Raw genomic sequence first — 19,916 nt, forward strand, 5'->3', positions numbered from 1 at the left:
CGGCTGCTTCATCAGATGGAAGTCACACCCCGTCCCTTTGTACCTATGCCCACACACGCGCGCACACACACCCGTACGGTACGCCGCGTCATTCTCCAGGGTTACAAGTCCTCAGGGGAGGGACTCCCTCAACAAAGTCTCTGAAAACAGCTTTGGGCCATGCGACCTGTGACAGCGTGTCATGGTCTGTATAAAGCCGATGTCCACCCCAGGTGGGCAAGAGGCACTTCCTGAATAACGCCCGTGTGAAGGAACGGCTTCTCCGCGGGGTCCTGGGTCACGGGTCCCCTCCCTGGGTCACGTCTGCAAAACTGGAAGATTGGACTAGTTTGGTGTGTTCCCGGGGTTGCCTCTGTCCCCGAGGCCCCCGCTTGGTTGACACTCGTGTGCCTTGCTTTCCCAGACAGCTCAGCAACTCTTCCTCCTACAGCGGGGATGCGAGCCGCCAGCACACCAGCACCGCCGAGCTGCAGAGAGCCGGAGCCACGGACGAGGCCACGTGGAAGCTGGTGGAGGCAGACAAGGCTCAGACGGGGCAGGTGAGGGCTGGCTCCCCAGGGGAGGCCAGGGGCCGCCGTCGCTGTGTGCCGGCCGTGTTTACGTTCAGTCGTGTGTCCCCCTCAACAGGCCTATAAAGGTGCCATTTCCTGGTGCTGGAGACGGGGACCGGAGAGCCTAGATGGCTTGCCAGGGCCCGGCCGGGGAGCAGCAGTGCTGGGATTTGAACCTTGGTGGTCCGACCCCAGGCTTGACATTTGTGGCCTTTGCTGTCCTGGCCACTACATCCTTGGAGCCACTGGGGGGCTTTTCTTAGCTGTAGGTGACCTGGGTGCTCTAAATCCTGCCTTTCCACCGTGGGGGAAGTTGTGAAGAAGATACAGTTGTCTGTCGCATCGCATCGCATGATGTTACGTGCCTTTCATCTCCGTTTTAACCCTAACGGTTACATAGAAAGTCTGAGTTGGGTGCTTGTTCGTCTTTGATGCCCGTCTTCGTCTGTTGAGCTGCTGTAACAAACACCCACGGGCTGGGTGGCTTAGGAGCAACCTGCCTTTATCCTAACGCTTTGGGAGGCTGGCGAGTCACAGACCAAGGTGCCAGCAGGCGTGCTGTCTGGTGGGGGCTCGCTGCTGGTGCGTACACCGCCGACTTGTCGCCATGTCCTCAGCGTCGGGAAGGGATGAGGGAGCTCTCCGGAGCCGCTCCGGTAAAGGCCCTAACCCCATTGTGAGGGCTCCATCCTCACGATCTGATCACTTCCCCAAACCCCACCTCTGAGAGCATCTCCCTGGAGGTTAGGATCTCAACGTACAGACTTGGAGGGGCACAGACCTTCAAGTCTGCAGCGCTAACTATCGCTAACTCCTTGTTGTCCCAGGGATAACGGTTTCAGGCTCTTGTTTTATCATGTCTTTTACGGTCCCCTATTTTGGGCACGTGTCAATAATTTTCCATTTATGGTAATGATCCAAAGTTTATTTTTAAAAATACATGTGGTATTTTTTTTTTTTTTTAAGAAACAACAGGGAATGGAATTTTTAAAATGAGAAGTACACACATAAACAACCATGGAACGGGCAAGGTCAGGGCACTGTTCTCTCACATCTACCTGGATGCATCCGGAATCTCCCGGAACCCTCTGTTCCAGGCTGCTTCTCTCCTTTTCCCACCGCAGCCATGGTCCGGGGTAGAGATGGACACACTACATCCTCCCTCCTTATTCCCACTGGTCCTCTGGGGAGCCAGAGGAATGACCCCAAATCAAGGATGGGAGAAGGAATGTTAGAGCCAGTTACCCCCTACTTAGTCCCCAGCACCCAGTGTTAACCTGCCTTTTATATACGAGGAAGTCACAGCAAGGGGCTTGTGACTTGCCAGAACTCAACCGGGAGCAGAGCTGGGGTCAGCACACACTCGGAAATCTCTGCCTCCCACACCTGCCGTGTCTGCTCATAGGAGGCGCCTGGTCCTGCAGTGTAGTTCCGGGATCAGCAGCCATGCTCGGCTGCCTGACAAAGCCAGAAGGTGACATGAGCATGATAATCCTGGAACCCCACCCCCCATCCCCTGCCACCATTTCAGTTTGAAAAACAGAAAGGAAAAGTCACAGAGAAGCACTCAGTTATACATGAGACCTCTGGCCTTTCACTTGTTACCTTCCAGCCCGACTGGAATTCAGATCGATGGTTTTATGACCCCAGATTCAGCACGAGAGGCCTGAGCGCACACAAGTTAGGATACTGGCGTTGGCGGAAACCCAGCCAGGGAGGCTGGGCGTAGGGCTGGCCCAAAGCAGTGCCCCCGTCTCCGGGGCTCAGGCCACCCTTTGGACGACTACACAGAACTGTCAGCCCTCCTCCTGGGCTCCGCAGGGAATGTGGGAGTGGGAGAAGTCCTCCTTTGTCGCCTGTGGAGCCCAGGAACTGGCTGAGTCAGCACCAACCATCCGGAAGCCATGGAAACAATGTGGAGTTGGTATTCACTGTTGAGAGGAAACGAGGTGGGAGGTAACACTCAGTCTTGGTTGCTAGGCAGCATGTCCCACCATCCCATTTGCTCTTTGATGGCAAAGCCATTCCTGATGGGCCTGGACTAAAGCTCAGAACCCTGAACAGGACCTCCCAGACCCTGTGTGGTGTGACTACGACTTCTTCTGCAGCTCGATCTTATTGCAGCCAACGATGCTTCCCTGCAGTTCCCTAAATGCGCTGTGTTCCTTCCTACCTCAGGGCCTTTGCACATGCTGCTTCCTCTGCCCTAAGTGCTTTTTTTCAATTCTTAGTCATCATTTCCTCAGGGAAATTGTCAGATTACCTCCCCGTTCGGTTAGGTCATGATGCCCAGTTTTATACTCTGAGGGAATTCTGCACTGCTCCAGCCCTTCTTTGTAATTACACATTTCCCTGGGTGCTGAATGCCTGACTTGCTGCTGGACGGGAAGCTCCAGGAGGCCAGAGACCTTGGCTTTATCTCCTGCTGACGCTGTCGGTCAGCTAAGGGTGCATGTGCCACGGCAGGAGCACTGGCGGGGGTCGGGTCACACAGGTGCTGTCCGAGCGCCTGAGTGAGGAGGGCTGTGGCGGGAGCGGCCGGCACACCGCCTCCTGTCCCCGGCCTGCAGGTCAAGCTCTCCGTGTACTGGAGCTACATGAAGGCCATCGGACTGTTCATCTCCTTCCTGAGCATCTTCCTTTTCTTGTGTAACCACGTGGCCTCCCTGGCCTCCAACTACTGGCTCAGCCTCTGGACCGATGACCCCATCGTCAACGGGACCCAGGAGCACACCAAAGTCCGGCTCAGCGTCTATGGAGCCCTGGGCATCTCGCAAGGTGGGGGCCGCCCCTCCGCACCCTCCCCTGCCCACCCAGTTTTGGTCACCTGAAAGGCATCCGTGTCTTACTATGGAGTCAGGCCCCCCATTTGTCAGGGTTTGAGGACCCCCAAACTAAGCCAAGCACTCGTTAACAGTGCCTGTCACAGATACTAGTAGAGGGACTGTTTCTTGAATGCTCTGCTTTGTGCAGCCCTAGGGGATGGAGAGGAGCTCTAATGTGCCTATTTTACAGATGAGGAAAGTTGAGAAACAGCAGCCCCCTTGAGCCCCTTGTTGCTTTGTCAGGGTGATGGGGCTCCTGTGAACTCTCACTTGTGGACTTCGACCTGCTCCCTGAGGGTGGGAATTCGGTCCTCAGTGTCATCATCTGGGGGGACAGTTAGCAGTGTCCGGGGTACTTAGAGCTGTCACCGAGGGGGTGCAGCTGCCGCGTGGAGGTCAGGGATGTCCTGCAGTGCGCAGCCCAGCACCCACACAGAGGATGCTCTAGCCTCAAATGTCAGTAGTGACACAGTTGAGAAACCCTGTGTACCCTCTGTGGTCCCACGGAGGTCCCCAAACACAGCGGCGTTACTGGTAACAGCGAGTGTTTCCTGAGCACCTACTTGGTGCTGGTTGTGTTCTGAACACTTTCACGTGTTTTAACTACTTTTGCAGCAGGCATCACGAGGCCGCAGCTAATAGTTTCCGCGTTTTAGAAACAGAGACTCTAGGGACGCCTGGGCGGCTCAGTCAGTTGCGCTTCTGACTCTTGATTTTGGCTCAGGTCCTGATCCGGGATTGTGGGATCACACCCCACATTGGGCTCCGTGCGGGGCATGCAGCCTGCTTGGGATGCCCTCTCTCTTCCTCTGCCCCTGTGCCCTCCACGCTCTTTCTCTCCCAAATAAAAATGAATAGGGGCACCTAGGTGCCTCAGTCAGTTGAGCATCCAACTTTCACTCAGGTCACCATCTTACGATTTCTGAGTTTGAGCCCCACGTCAGGTTCTGTGCTGACAGCTCGGACCCTGGAGCCTGCTTTGGATTCTGTGTCTCCCTCACTCTATCTGCCCCTCTCCTGCTCTCATTCTTTTCTTCTTTCTTTTCTTTTTTGTTCTTTAATATTTTTAATGTTTATTTATTTTTGAGAGAGAACAGGGGAGGGACAGAGAGAGAGGGGGACGCAATCCGAAGCAGGTTCCAGACTCTGAGCTGTCAGCACAGAGCCTGATGTGGGGCTCGAACTCCTGAACTGCGAGATCGTGACCTGAGCTGGTTAGACATTTAACCGACTTAGCCACCCAGGCACCCCATCTGTCTTTCTCCCTCTCTCAAAAATGAACATTAAATATTTTAAAAATATGTTAATTAGTTAATTAAAAAAAATTGAGACTCTACGGCCCAGTGAGGTTAAGTAAGTTGCCCGAAGTCAGTTAGCAAATACATGGCAGAGGGCTGACCTTGAATGAGGTGGGCTGGCCCAGGAGCCCATGCTCTTAATCACTGTGTTACCCCTGAGCTGTGTGTGTCTGGTACACGTGTATTCAGTGTCTGTGATACATAAGTATGGACCAGGACCATATAGATTCGATACTTTTGAGTACCTCCTGTACACCAAGCGCATTGCCCTTTACGTTCAGCGGGGCTACAAGGTAAATATCACTGTCGCCATCTTACAGATGAGGACACTGGGGTGACTTGCGGGAACCCCCCCCCCAACTGGTAGGTGGCGAAGACATGATTTGGGAGCATTGGCTCCAGCCAGTTGTTTCAGCCCCTGCTCCCTTGTGTAAGCCTCTCCATCCCAACGAAACGTCCCTGCAAAGAACAGGTGTGTCGCTGTGCCTTGTGGAAAGGAGCCGCAGATGTCTCAGGATGATGGCTTTGCAAAAACAGATTTCTCTGTTCCTAACACCTCATCAGAGGGCACGGGACTAGCCTCCGAACTGTCACTGAGGGAAGGTGGGGCACAGAGTGGGTATGATGTTCACCTGGGGTCACACAGCAGCAGCGTGTTCTCGAGCTGAGCTGTCCACTCTGGTAGCCACTGGCCTCATGTGGCTATTTGACTTTCGGTTAGTCAAAATTCAGTAACAGAATCAGCTATTCCGTGGCAGTAGCCACATTTCTAGTGCTCAGTGGCCACATGTGCCTGGAGGCCACCACACTGGCCTGCAAGATACAGAACATTTCCATCATTCCAGAAAGTTCTGTTGTATGCCACTGGTCTGGAGGAATATGGCTTCCAGATTAAGTGCATGACCCTGGAGCCGGCTGCCTGGATCAGGTCCCCACCTCTGCTGCTCATTGGCTATATTGAGGGCAAAGGAGTTCACCTGTCTGGCCGTAAGCTTCCTTCTCTGTAAAATGGGTGCTAATAGGATTTATACAGAGTTGGTGTAAGAATTAGATACACGCAGGGGCTCCTGGATGGCCAGTCGGTTGAGTGTCCGACTTCGGCTCAGGTCATGATCTCACGGTTCGTGGGTTTGAGCCCCGCGTCGGGCTCTGTGCTGACAGCTCAGAGCCTGGGGCCTGCTTCGGATTCTGTGTCTCCCCCTCTCTGCCCCTCCCTCACTCGTACTCTCTCTCTCTCTCTCTCTCAAGAAATAAACATTTAAAAATTAAAAAAAAAAGTAGACACATGTGAAACTCCTGTACAGTGTTTAACAGATGGTGAGTCCTCAGTAAATTGTCATCACCACCACCACTCTGAGAGGCTGGGTGTCCAGGGCCGTTCCAGGGCCACCCGTCTCCCCCAGCCCCTAGCTTGTCCCGTGTCCCCTGGGTGTTCACCGCGAGCGTGTCTGCAGGTGTCTCAGTGTTCGGCTACTCCATGGCCGTGTCCATCGGGGGGATCCTCGCTTCCCGCCGGCTGCACGTGGACCTGCTGCAGAATGTGCTCCGGTCCCCCATGAGCTTCTTCGAGCGGACCCCCAGCGGGAACCTGGTGAACCGCTTCTCCAAGGAGCTGGACACGGTGGACTCGATGATCCCCCAGGTCATCAAGATGTTCATGGGCTCCCTGTTCAACGTCATCGGCGCCTGCGTCATCGTCCTGCTGGCCACGCCCATCGCCGCCGTCATCATCCCGCCACTGGGCCTCCTCTACTTCTTCGTCCAGGTGAGGGGGGGGGCTCGGGGCTGCAGGACGGTCTCTGGTGTCAACAGGAGCTCAGGGCTCCCTCCGTCTCACCTCCTCCCCAACGCGGAGCTGTTGGGATTTGCTGGAACGGGGCTGAATTGGGGTGTTTTCCGTCAGTTTTAAGTACCTATCAAAGGGAAAACTATAGTAATAAAGACACCTTTGTTATTACAATTGATTATTAACGTTATGGGGGGACCTGGGTAGCGCAGTCGGTTAGGCATCCAGCTCTTGATCTCGAGTTAAGTTGTGATCTCATGGTTTCGTGAGATCGAGCTCTGCATCGGGCTCTGTGCTAACAGCACGGAGCCTGCTTGGGATTCTCTCTCTTTCTCTGCCCTCCCCCACTCACGTGCTCACTCTGTCTCTCTGTCTCTCTCTCAAATAAACTTAAAAAAAATTGATTGTTAACATTAAAAGAGTTGTATGAAATTCTTTAGGTCCTAGTCCACCTGCAGAAAAGAGATGTGAGTAACAGCAGCTTGAACAAAATGTTTGTCTTTCTCATAGTGGAAATTTATTATTTATTTACTTATTTATTTGTTGTTCCTATTTTTTTCCTCATAATAGAAATTTAGAAGTAGGCTGTTCAGGGCTGGTGTGGCAGTTGCACGCGTGTGTTAATATCCTGGACTTTGTCACTATTTTTTTTTTTTTAATGTTTTCCCAGTGTTGCACAAGCCTTCCATTCTTAGGTTGATTTCATGGCCCAAGGTGGCTGCTGGAGCTCCAGCCATCAATCTGTATTTCACAATACAAGGCCAAGGAAGGGAGTCCTTGTGGTTCCTTAGGTGATGGCAGCAGCGTAAACTGTGATTGCCACTGACAGAGGAGCGTGTCGTGGCCCTGGTGGCGGAGCTGGGAGTGTGAACTCACATCTGTCTGATTCTAAAGCTTGTGTCGGTAGCCACGGTGCTGTGCTGCCCCTTTTTGCCCCTAAAAGGTGAGATGCAGCACAGTTGCTGGCTGGAGACTGTGGATTAGACAGGAGCCGAGCGACACAGCACGAGATAAGAGTGGGAGCCACGAAGAGCTCCGTGCGTCGGGCTGTGCTATGCCTGCTCCCGCGGGGTCCGGAGCCCCAGGTAGAGTCAGGCACCCCCCAGGCTCCCCCACGTCATGGCCCTGCAGCGGCAAGCGTGAATGAAGGTTGAACCAGAGAGAGCGGGACCGATCCCCACACCCTCATGGTGTTCTTTTTAAATTGGTGCCAGCTGTTTTTCTGGCGGGGGACTCATTTACCACAGATGTTCCCCACATTCATACACAGGTTTTCCTGAAGGACGCGGTTTAAAAAACAGAGTAGGCCGCATGCCGTATTCGCAGCAGCTCCCACGCCTGCCAGGAACCGGACCTTGAGAACGCTGTGCTGACGTCCCGCAGTGAGGTCCCCTGCCCCATGGCGGGGATAATTCGGGAGACGTTGCCGTGATAGCACCGGATTTATTTTTTAAACAACAAAGACGGTTCCGCAGAGGATCATATCGTACCCGCACTGTCACTGTAACTGAGTCGCGGCTTGTGGCGGGCTGCAGAGGGAGGCGGTACGAGGAGAGCATGTGTCCCCGAGGGTTGGGGTATTGGTTTTAATGGCTTTTAACTAAACACACACTAACCCTACCACCCAGCAGTCTGCTTTCTCAGCATATATGCAAAAGAGACGAGAGAATCCATCCACCCCCCTCCCCAAAGTGCTACAATGTTCTTCGCATCTTGGTTCGTAATAGCCTCAAACTAGAAGTAACTCGAGGGTTTTGAGCCAGAGGACACAAGAATTTTCTGGGGTGCTGGAGGTGTTCTAGACTTGGGTCACGTAGTGGGGGTGCAGGTGTAAATAAATGTAAAATTCTTCAGGCTGTGAAGATGCGGTGCATTTTCCAGTATAATGGAAACATATGTCATAGCTTGATTAAAAAGTGTCTTTTCGACATACGTAGATTCTTTCTCTTTCCTCAGAAAAGACTGGAAGGTTATATTCTGAGATTTGAACAGCGCTTATCTGAGAGTAATGGGTGTGATGTAATTTTTTTTTAACCTTCTCATCTGTATCAGTTTCCCTCCCCCAGAGTTTTAAATGGCTAAATGGCTATCTGTTAATATTTAATTTAAAAGCAAGTCATTTTTATAAAAAGATGAATAGGTGAGCCAATATGGAAGTGTACTGGGGCCTCCTTGTTGCTTAGAAGAAGGCATTTCTGCTTTATGGAATATTTTGGAGTCTGAAAACTGCCCGGCCACAGCTCCAAGCACCTTAGCTTGTGGCCCGGTGTCTGGCTCAGGCGGGGTCTTGTCGAGTTGTTATTATTCATTTATTTATTTTATTTGTTAATTATTTTAATGTTTGTTTATTTTTGAGGGAGAGAGAGAGCGTAACCAGAGAGAGAGGGAGACACAGAATCCAAAGCAGGCTCCAGGCTCCGAGCTGTCAGCACAGAGCCCAACACGGAGCTTGAACCTACAAACCATGAGATCATGACCTGAGCCGAAGTCAGATGCTTAACTGACAGCCACCCAGGGACCCCTTGATTTATTTTAATGCTTGTTTATTTTGAGAGAGAAAGCTAACAAGCATGAGTAGGGGAGGGGCAGAGAGAAAGGGAGAGAGAGAATCCCAAGCAGGCTTCGTGTTGCCAGTGTGGAGCTCAACACAGGGCTCAAACCCACGAACCTGTGAGGTCATGACTTGAGCCAAAATCAAGAGTTGGATGCATAACCACTGAGCTATCCAGGTGGCCAGTGAGCAGTCATTTTTATTTATGAGCACCAGGCACTTGATTTCTGAACAAGTAAGTTGAGTCTGGCTGGGTGGATTATATCTCCTGGCACAGAGTTAAAAGGGAAGTTAATAGTTCTTTAAAAAAACAAAACAAAACTGAATTTAGGGGCACCTGGGTGGCTCAGTTGGTTGAGCGTCCAACTTCAGCTCAGGTGACGATCTCAATGGTTCGTGAGTTCAAGCCCCGTGTCGGGCTCTCTGCTGTCAGTGCAGAGCCCGCTTCAGATCCTCTGTCCCCTCTGACTGCCTCTCCCCCACTTGTATAAAATGTTTAGGAAAGGTAAAAATAAATAAGTGAATGAGTTGAAACACAAATACATCTCAGGGTAGCTTCAGTAAAGAAAAATCTGAACCCCTGACAAGCAGTAAGCTAAGCAGGGAAAGTACCTGACAGTGGTCTTCACCCGGGATGCTTAGAAGGTAACAGGGACAGGGGCCCCCGCGGCCGAGGGTGACAGGGCCGAGGCATCTGGATGCTGTTCGAGGCGGTGAGGGGCACAGGAGCCGAGAGGGCATCGGGCCTTCCCGCGGGGACGGGCAGGCATTCTGGGCCTGCCCCGGCTGGCACGGTGCTGGGCTAGCCTGCAGCCTCTCCGGGGCCCAGAGGGCTGCCCGGCCGTGGATCCCAGGGACCCCGCACGAGCTGCTGTCCAGAAAGCAGCTCTTTGTGGAAGGTCTGTGCCCCCACGGGGGCCCCAGCAGGCAGGGAGGCCGGGTCCCCACCTCCCCTTTCTTCCCTGGTCTTGTCCATTTGTCTGGCCGAGTCGCGTGTGAAGCACCTGCATTTGCTTCGCATCCTGAGCGCCTCCGGAGTGGGGAACCTTGGCCTCCCTGGTCCTGTTTGTAGAGACGGAGAAACTAAGGCCACGAGAACTAAGTGTCCTCATGTGATCAGTCTGCCAGCCAATCACGGCCCCTCGAAGCTTCCATTGGAAGATTTGCCTTTGTTCCGTCTGCCCTGGTTAGGGCAGGAGCGGAGCAGATGGGGCAACAGCCTACGGGGACAGGTGGAGTCAGGGTGGAACGGAGGCCGAAGGCCACGCTGCTGGGTCCGTAAGACCCTAGAGGTCAATGGCTTGAGGGGGACAGTACGGTGCAGAGGTTTGCACTCCCCAGCCGTGTTCTCTGTAGCCCGGACACCCGGCAGGGGAGGGGCCAGGGAGCCCTTTTGGGTTTACCGATGGTCCTGCGAGGGAGCCCTGGCTCCCAGTTTCCTGGTGAGGATGAAATGCGCTGATGTCTGCAAGGACTTACCACGGTGCTGGGACAGTGTGCTCTCCGTGAGCCTTCTCCGCTGCCAGTATTTTGCCACTTGTCATTCTATTGTGCTGGCACCGTGCGCCGGGTGAGCAGAGGTGCCTGTATAGAGCAGCCGGGCCCCACCGCTTTGCCCCGTGGAGGTACCCTGTGTCCAGGCTTTCTCCAGCGTGGCCCCGGGGCAGGGGGATGGCATGGGAGGGGCCTTGCCAGCTCCCTGGTCCATTCTCTTCCTCCAGAGGTTCTACGTGGCCTCGTCCCGGCAGCTGAAACGCCTCGAGTCCGTCAGCCGCTCCCCGGTGTACTCCCACTTCAACGAGACCTTGCTGGGGGTCAGTGTCATCCGCGCCTTCGAGGAACAGGAGCGCTTCATCCGCCAGAGCGACCTCAAGGTGGATGAGAACCAGAAGGCCTACTACCCCAGCATCGTGGCCAACAGGTGGGCACTCGAGGCCCGCAGGAGGAGGCGAGGGACGCCTTCGTGCCGGGAGGAGGGCGTGAAGGCACGCTCGGGCCCTCACGCAGGATGCGTAGACTTGGGGGGCGGGGACAGGGCAGAATAACCATCCAAAGCAAACAGGTGCACTGCCAGCTTCAAGCACAGAGCACCCCGGTGGCACTGAGGAAGGGCAGGGACCAGGTTTTTCTGGAGTCAGAAAATACTGCAGGAACTAGCCGGTAGCTCTTGTCCTGATGACATGGGTCCTCGGTGAGAGGCAGACTTGGCTAATATTTCTGTGTCCTGGTTCTCAGCTGACGGGGGTGGTCACGCGCCACCCGTGTGCGATGAGCTTTGGAAGCCATTCACCTGCTGTAGGTTGGACCATGTGAAATGGCCACGACGAATGGCATCAGTCCCCATGGAGGGACAGGAGTTTGCTCCTTGTTGACTAAATTCAGAAAAGTGTCTGATTTATCCCTAAAAGAGTATCCCCCTCACTCCTGCCCTGATAGATTTTTTGAGATGTGGGATAGGGGATTCTGGGGAGGGGGTGACTCACCCTGGGAGCAACCTGTCATAACCAACTGTCACCCCATCATATGCAGTATAGTCCTATAACGTCAGACCTGGTGGGAAGACCTGGCCTTCCCCTGCAGGACTGTCAGAGTTTGTCAGATTTCGGGCCTGACTTTAGGATAAGCTCCCACGCAGGGAGATCAGTCATGTGAATCTTTCTTTAAATGTTTCTTTTCTGGGGCACCTGGGTGGCTCAGTCAGTTAAGCCTCTGACTTTGGCTTAGGTCACGATCTTGTGATCCAGGAGTTCAAGCCCCTCGTCAGGCTCTTTGCTGACAGCTCAGAGCCTGGAGCCTGCTTCAGATCTTCGGATTCTGTGTCCCCATTCTCTCTCTGCCCCTCCCCTGAGCATGCTCTGTCTCACTCTGTCTCTCAAAAAGAAATAAACGTTAAAAAGTTTTTTTTAATAAAAATAAATTTTTCTTTTTTTAAACATTGATCCATCTATTTATTTTTTGGAGAGAGAGAGACAGCACATAAGCAATGGAGGGGCAGAGAGAGAGAGGGAGACACAGAATCTGAAGCAGGCTCCAGGCTCTGAGCTGTCGGCACAGAGCCCGATGAGGGGCCTCAGCCCATAGACTGAGAGATCATGACCTGAGCTGAAGTCGGATGCTCAACTCACTGAACCACCCAGGTGCCCCCCGTTATGTGAATCTTAAGGCCTGTAGTGGACAAAAGATCAACAACACCATTTCCCTAAAATGCTTTTATACCTTAAATCGCTAATAGTCCTAATGCTAGGAGATATGTTACGTAAGTTCGCTTTAAACCAATAACATCTGCTTATCCTTTAAGAGGTAAAATAATACATTTTTAACATTTCTAAAAGGAGAATGATCTAGGAACATTACAGCTACATTGAAAATAGTATTTCATTTCTTTCTCTCCCTTCCCCGTTCTCCTGCCAAGGAAAGGTTATTTTTAAATCAGTGCTGCCTCTTGGAGTTGATGACTTCTTAGTATTAGGAATTTTCCTGGACCTCTTTTTCAAGATGGGTCTACATGTATATATTATAAAGGTTTTAGTGAGAAAAAAAGTTGGTTCCTAAAAAGGCGCGCTTTAGTTTCCTAGGAAGTCTGCTTCTAGAGAACTCCGTTTCAGTCCCCCGGGGTTGCGAGATTAACGAGGGATTAGTGAGACCGTGTCCCTTTGGCTCTCCTTCCCCTGTGGGAGGACAGAGAAGGCCTCTCTCGGGAAGTCCCAGGGAGGGATCTCCATTAGCAAAGTGCCTCCCCCCCAACCCCCGACTTGAGCCAGAGCCACATCTCTGAAAAGCTGACTCCAGGTGTGTGTGTCTGTCCGTCCGCCTGTATGTCTGCGAGCAGGTGGCTGGCCGTGCGGCTGGAGTGTGTAGGCAACTGCATCGTCCTGTTCGCCTCCCTGTTTGCCGTGATCTCCAGGCACAGTCTCAGTGCCGGCCTCGTGGGGCTCTCCGTGTCCTACTCGCTGCAGGTAAGCACGGGCGCCCAGCTGCGTTTCCTCATCCTCTCAATGCTTGTCAGGTGCTGGGGCCTTTGCTTTGACCCACCCCCCCGCAGGAGCCGAGGGACAGGTGAGGGGCCAAGTGGCGTTCCAGAAGCCCAGGGACCCGCCGATGCCCGAGGGAAATGAGATGCGGGGCTGGGACTCCCCTGTTAGTCAGGGAAAGCCCTTGATGAGCCAAGAAGATGCCTCCAGCCACAGGAAAAATGCTTATCCCTCTGCCACTTTCATCTCATCCCGGCTTTAGCCACACTGCCCAAATTTGGCTACATTGGACTTTCCCTTATTACCACCCAGTTCGAAGTATTTTCTGATGCCCTTTCTGATTGCTTGTGTGGCCCAGGGATTCTTTTGAATTGTGCTTGCCTAAGAAGTGCAGCCTGGCTATCCGGTGATGGCGGTACGTGAGGCTGCTATCTTTAGTACCTTTCGTACCTAAAAAGTTTCGTAATTCGTAATTACTTGCTTAAGATAAAGCAGACCCTGCTAACCACAGAAACTCCTTGTGACTCTTCCGCACACAGGTCACCACGTACTTGAACTGGCTGGTTCGCATGTCGTCCGAGTTGGAGACTAACATCGTGGCCGTGGAGAGGCTGAAGGAGTATTCGGAAACGGAGAAGGAGGTAAAGCAGGCCCCAGGCCTAACCTCACCTGACCCCTTCAGCGTGACCTGTGTGCCCTCAACAGACGCTATTCTGCAAAAATCGTCTCTGTTCTTTGTTACGTATCTGTATGGGGGACTTGGGTCACGCAAAATGAGACTAGTTTCGTCTTCAAGTTTAAAAATTAAGTACCAGTGAGCTGAGTCAGAGCACTGAAAGTCACTAACAAGAGAGTCCGTACGTGGTTGTTGTAAAAATCATGAGCAGAGTTTGGGGACCCCTGAAGTTATTTGACCCAAGTCCCCATTGGAAAGAGTAGCCTGGGGAGGGGCGGTAGCTGATCCACGTCACATGTGGTCCGAGGAGGACCCAAGCAGGACTTCAGTGCCACGTTGCCCCTAGAAAGCGCCGTGTTCTGTCTGCCCACCACCACCGCTGGCGTCGGCAGTGGTCACAGTGATGGCAGTGGTGCCTGGACATCCCCACCACCAGTAAGAGCAGGTAGAGTGATTCGTATAATCTTTATGTAGCCTCGGAGCTCACGTTCTGTCATGATCCCCACTTTACAGGTGAGGAAACTAAGAGACAGAGTTAAAGAGTTAAGTTACTTTGCTCGAAGTTACATGGCCGTTGGCACACAGCCTCCCAAGAAAATACCCCATGTTTAAGGCTCTGACCCAGGTGAACCACGTCCCACTTTCATGGGAGAGCATTATTCAGAATGGTGTGAGCGCCCCCTGTGGAAATAAGAGTGTATTACACCAGGCGTTTTCCCAGTCAACATTGAATTTATTTTGTTACAATTTTTAAGACCTAATTCACATGCCCTGCAGTTCACCGTGCATGAAGTATGAAATTACATTAAAAAATTTTTTAAAAATATTTTTACTTATTTCTAGGAGAGAGAGAGACAGCGTGAGCAGGGGAGGGTCAGAGAGAGAGGGAGACACAGACTCCGAAACAGGCTCCAGGCTCAGAGCTGGCAGTCAGCACAGAGCCCGACGCGGGGCTCCAACCCGCGAACTGCGTGAGATCATGACCTAAGCGAAAGTCGGATGCTTAACTGACTAAGCCACCCAGGCGCCCCATTTTTAAAAATTTTTTGATGTTTACTTATTTGTTTTGAGAGAGCGAGAAACCGAGCCTGAGTTAGGGGAGGGACAGAGAGAGAGGGAGAGAAAATCCCAAGCGGGCTGTGTACTGCCAGCTCAGAGCCCAACATGGGGCTCAATCTCCCAAACCGGAAGATCATGACCTGAGCTGAAACCCGAGTCCGACCCTTAACCAACTGAGCCACCCAGGTGCCCCGAAATTAAATTTGTTTGAAAAAATTTTGTTTTTACTTCTTTTAATTATTTTTTTTTATTTTTCAAATAAGAACATACTTGAAAAATACAAAAGAATGTCAAGATCACCCAGGGTCTCAGCACTACTAAAAACATATATTTATGTGTTTACATAGAGTATGTTTCCACAGTTAGAAAGTCCCACCCACTTGTCTCTGGTGCCTCTGTGTTCTTACAGCGTATCCCCTTCGTTGCATACATAAGGTCGTAGGAGGAGACTATGCTGTTGTAAAGACAACTAATATAACACGCTGCTGGGCGAGGAAGGATGAGAGTTCTCTCTTTGCGTCCCCTCTGTTCCTCAGCTCCCCCAAAGGTAGCTTCCAGCCTGGCCCAGGGCACGTCCAGTTGTAGAGCTCAGGAAACGCTGAACTGAACTCAAGAAGCTCTTCAGAAATAGGGGCTGTGTCACCCTGGGCAAGTTACTTACCCTCTCTGTGTTTCAGTTTCATCATGTGTAAACGGGAGGGTAACGAAAGGAACCCACTCATGGGATTGTAGGGAGGATTAAGTGAGGTCATGTGACCGTGATCTTTAAGCATTAGCTGTTGCTGTCACAGTCGCTGTCCAGATATAGAAGGCATCTGACCAGAGGGGACCACTCACTTATTGGTACAGTGCATAAATATTCACAGAGTCCCTGCTGTGTGCTGGGGGTCCGGGGGGACAGCCGCGAACAACGGAAGAACCTGTCCCGACAGCCTTGGGGCACATGAGACGGACCTAAGATCCCTTACCGCCACTCCCACCCCGATCACAGGCTCCCTGGCGAATCCCGGAGATGTCTCCGCCCAGCGCCTGGCCTCAGGTGGGCCGAGTAGAATTCCGAGACTACGGCCTGCGTTACCGAGAAAACCTGGACTTGGTTCTCAGGCACATTAACATCACCATCGATGGAGGGGAGAAGGTGGGTCCGCTTGTTCCCCCATCCGTTCACAGTGGGGCAGGTGAAACCGGTGCGTCATTTCCCTGCACCGTGGAGCGGGGTGGCCTTGCGTGGGAGGAAGGCCTTGCTTGGGCCAAATGAGGCCCACTTGTGCGTTTTGAAAAAAAAAAAATCTGAGTATGTTGCAAACATTGAGAAATCTGGCATGTTTTCTATAGAAGCCCCTTTCCGGCTTTTCTTGAAAGATCGGAACGTGTAGCAACACTGGGCTTGTACTCCCTGCCTGGCATTTTCTAGACCAGACGAGAGCTTCCCAGCTCACTCTGCCCCTCCCCCTCTCACCTGTGTGCCTCACTGCCCCCTGCCGGCCTTCTTGCCAGGTCTACAACAGGAAGATGCCGTCGTCACTAGGAGGGGTGGCTCGATGGCCATGTGAGGGTGTCAGGAGTTGAATGTACCCCTGGTCCCAAGCTGCTCCTGGAAGACGTCCTTGCCCTTAGACCCTCCTCAGGAATCAGACTAAGGGTCTTCCTGGTCACCTCCCAGAGGACAGTGTTTCTTTCATCTCTAAACATGTGTATTTGTTAAACCATTCCTACCTCGAGGCTCGGAATGTTTTGTTCCTGTGAAATCATTTCTCTTACTTAGGACAAGGGGAAGAATAGAGTGGGTGGTGTTCTCCCTGAGGCTTCATGGTTTATGTTGTATCCTGAGACTCTGTGACATTTTCATTAGAGGCTGGAGGAAGCCTGCCTTTCAAGAGCCCAAATAAGAAGGCAAGAGTTGTAATTGGATGTCAGGAATGTCAATCATTGGCCACTGAACAGGAAGACCGGTCCTATCTGTAACCTCTTATTTGCTCATGCAGCTGAGCTGGAGGGGAGGAGGTTGCAGGGGACCTGCTCGAATCTTTGAGATATTTCAGAAGCTTGGGATGGGAAACTCACCATCAAAGGACTAAAAAACAGTAGGGGGAAATACCTGATTATCAATATTATCAAGAGTTGAAAATGACGGGGCTTTATGGAAAACCCCTTCTGCCTAAGTCCTGTCTCTTTGGAGATCTGTACTAACTTATCGAAAGACGTGATTACAGTTTTAACTTATAAAAAGAGCTGAGAAAGAGAAGGAGGTGCTTTTTTTTTTTTTTTTAAGTTTGATTTATTTTGACAGAGAATGAGCTGGGGAGGGGCAGAGGAGTGGGGGACAACATCCAAAGCAGGCACTGTGCTGACAGCAGAGAGCTCAGTGCACGGCCCAAACTCCTCATCTGCAAGATCATGACATGAGTCAAAATCAGATGCTTAATGGACTGAGCCACCCAGGTGCCCTGAGAAGGAGGTCCTTCTTTATCTTTGGCCACACAGCCCCCAAAGGAGTGTCCCTGGGAAGCTGCCGACGGGGAGGGCTGGGTGGACATTGGGTTGACCAGATGACTGAACTGCTATAGGGCAGATCCCTGAAATGGGGCCCCATGGGGACAGCAGAAGGTAACTTCCAGATATCAGCATTCCCGCCTTACCCTGGGTCCTTCCTACCCCACAGGTTGGCATCGTGGGGAGGACGGGAGCTGGGAAGTCATCCCTGACCCTGGGGTTGTTTCGGATCAACGAGTCTGCTGAGGGAGAGATCATTATCGATGACATCAATATCGCCAAGATTGGCCTGCATGACCTGCGCTTCAAGATCACCATCATCCCGCAGGTGGGGTCTGGGGCACTGAGGGCATGGGGGGGCACCCTGAGAGCTATGTGTGTCTCTTTTCAGGACAAACGTAAATGTATCCCTACTGTATTATTTTCACGGAAATTATACTGTTTCTTTGCCACTGAATCTCCTCTTAGCCTGTAAACAGCAGTGGGAATTAACCAGGTATCATTTCTTCACTCCTGCTGACCAGTCAGAACAAGAATAAGCCCCTCAAGAACCACGAGAGGAATCTGAATTTTCTAGATTGATTTCTGTAGGTGGTGATTCCCTAATGCGTTGACTTGTTGCATTTTTTTCCCTAAAATTTCTTCTAAGAGTCTCCTATGGGGGCAGGGTCCAGGGAGGAATCCATGGCACTTTATGATCAGGCTGCCTCTCCCTTCTGGAAGGTTGTCTTACAACAAGAAACCTATTTTACTTCACGTAACCCAAGATTTTCCAGACTGTTTCCCCCCGTTATTAACATCCCCAGAAAGGACCATTCCAAGGAGCCCTGGAACCCCATCTTGAACAGCCCCGGCCGGAAGTTTTCACGTCCCCCCTTTGCCCCGCCCCTACCTGATGTGTCGTGAGCCTCATGTGCCATCCTCCGTCCTCTCCCTGAACAGGACCCTGTTTTGTTTTCGGGTTCCCTGCGCATGAACCTGGACCCGTTCAGCCAGTACTCCGATGAGGAAGTCTGGACGTCCCTGGAGCTGGCTCACCTCAAGGACTTTGTGTCAGCCCTGCCCGATAAGCTGAACCACGAGTGTGCAGAAGGCGGGGAGAACCTGAGGTAGGCAGCCATGCATGGCCCGGATCAGGTCTCCTTGACTCCGCCTCTGTCCTGATGCATCTGTGTCAGACCTGGGTTTGAATCCCGGCTCTGCCACAGACAGGCCAATTTCTCTTAAACTCTCGGAGCCTCAGTTTCAATATCTGTGAAATGGGTTTCAGTCCAAACTCATTTTACCATGAGGTATATCTGGAACAGCCAATATGGTTCCTTTCTTCCACCAGATTTATTCAATTAAGAGTGACTGTCACTTGTCAAACTGTTGAAGAAACAAGCTTCTCCATCAGCCGGTAGATAGCACTTTTCTGAGCCTTCTGAGTCCCTGTTCACCAGCCCAGCTGCCTTGGCCTCTGTCCCAGGATCCACCCATGACCCAGCAGCTTAAGTATTAACGTCTGGCACAGCAGGGACCCGCAGTCCTGCCCGTGTTACTAGTCAGTGCCTGGCTCACTTGTCCGTCGCTGGGACAGCCAGCCGCCAAGCCTCGGGTGTGCTGAGCAGTGGCCGTGACTGCTCCCATACTTGGGGTGACCAGCCAGGGGGCTCTGCTCCTCGCGGCTCACTCCTGTGGCCGGGGATCCCTTGGGGCAGTCAGGCCGTTGTCCATGGCCGTTGTCATGGTGACAGCAGAGGTGCAAGAGTGAGCAAACCCTGGTGTGCATTCCCAGCACGTTTCCTCTGCTGGCCTTACGTTTGCCGGCATCCCCTTGACCAAAGCAAGACACGCGGTTGGGTCCGGAGTCAGCCGGGAGGGTCCTGCGGGAGGCAGGGACGTGGGGCCGTTGTGCTGTGTCACACCGCCCGTGCTGCACTGGTCAGGTGTTTTGGATCCGCTCTGAACCTGTGTTGAAAATGATCCCCAGCCCGGTTCCAGGTCAACAGCGAGAATGTGCCGACGTCACTAAGGGCGGGCGTGGGAGCGGGGAGTGGCCGGGCTTCCCTGGTCTCAGCACCGCCAGGTGTCTCTGCTCTCCTCTCCCAGCTCAGGCCTGAGCTCAGGGTCAGGGCTGGTGATGACACTGTCTCCTGGTCTTTTCCTCCTGGTCAAGCGTTGGGCAGCGCCAGCTGGTGTGCCTGGCCCGGGCTCTGCTGAGGAAGACGAAGATCCTGGTCTTGGATGAGGCCACGGCGGCTGTGGACCTCGAAACTGATGACCTCATTCAGTCTACCATCCGCACGCAGTTTGACAACTGCACTGTCCTGACCATCGCTCACCGGCTCAACACCATCATGGACTACAACAGGTGACGCCGCTGGCGCAGAAGGCCCTCGGCCCCGGGCTTTGCGCGTTCTGACAGTGCCGTCTGCGTCTAGTGACCCCCCCGCTCCTGGCACTGGGTATTTCTGTCATAACTCCGTTATTCAGTCAGTCCACACACACGTGTGAAGTGCCTGCCACATGCTTGGTCCTTTTCCAGGTGCTGGGGACTCAGCAAGGAGCTGTCAGAGGAGGAGCCTGCCTGAGGGGCCTGATAGGGTAGTTGGGGGCGGGTATGGATATAGACAGTAAACGCAGCAACAAACAAAAGCAAATTGCTCCAGGAAGGAAATCTAAGCAGCGAGAGCCAGTATTGAGTATGAGCATCACAGGGCTTGA

At 52.6% G+C, this 19,916-nt stretch overlaps 1 protein-coding gene across 1 annotated transcript in view; it reads left to right on the forward strand.

The window, feature by feature from the left end:
• ABCC1 (ATP binding cassette subfamily C member 1 (ABCC1 blood group)) overlaps positions 1-19,916 on the forward strand; it is a 98,376-nt gene that overhangs the window by 76,693 nt on the left and 1,767 nt on the right. The window contains exons 21-30 of the mRNA XM_077773194.1: positions 404-539; positions 3,122-3,329; positions 6,129-6,439; positions 10,733-10,932; positions 12,841-12,967; positions 13,522-13,623; positions 15,709-15,855; positions 17,380-17,538; positions 18,153-18,319; positions 19,369-19,563. Of these exons, the coding sequence (XP_077629320.1) occupies positions 404-539; positions 3,122-3,329; positions 6,129-6,439; positions 10,733-10,932; positions 12,841-12,967; positions 13,522-13,623; positions 15,709-15,855; positions 17,380-17,538; positions 18,153-18,319; positions 19,369-19,563 (1,752 nt within the window). The remainder of the gene's footprint in view (positions 1-403; positions 540-3,121; positions 3,330-6,128; positions 6,440-10,732; positions 10,933-12,840; positions 12,968-13,521; positions 13,624-15,708; positions 15,856-17,379; positions 17,539-18,152; positions 18,320-19,368; positions 19,564-19,916) is intronic.

This window comes from Crocuta crocuta, unplaced genomic scaffold (genome assembly GCF_008692635.1).
Source record: "Crocuta crocuta isolate KB4526 unplaced genomic scaffold, BGI_CrCroc_1.0 scaffold16, whole genome shotgun sequence".
Lineage (NCBI taxonomy): Eukaryota > Metazoa > Chordata > Mammalia > Carnivora > Hyaenidae > Crocuta > Crocuta crocuta.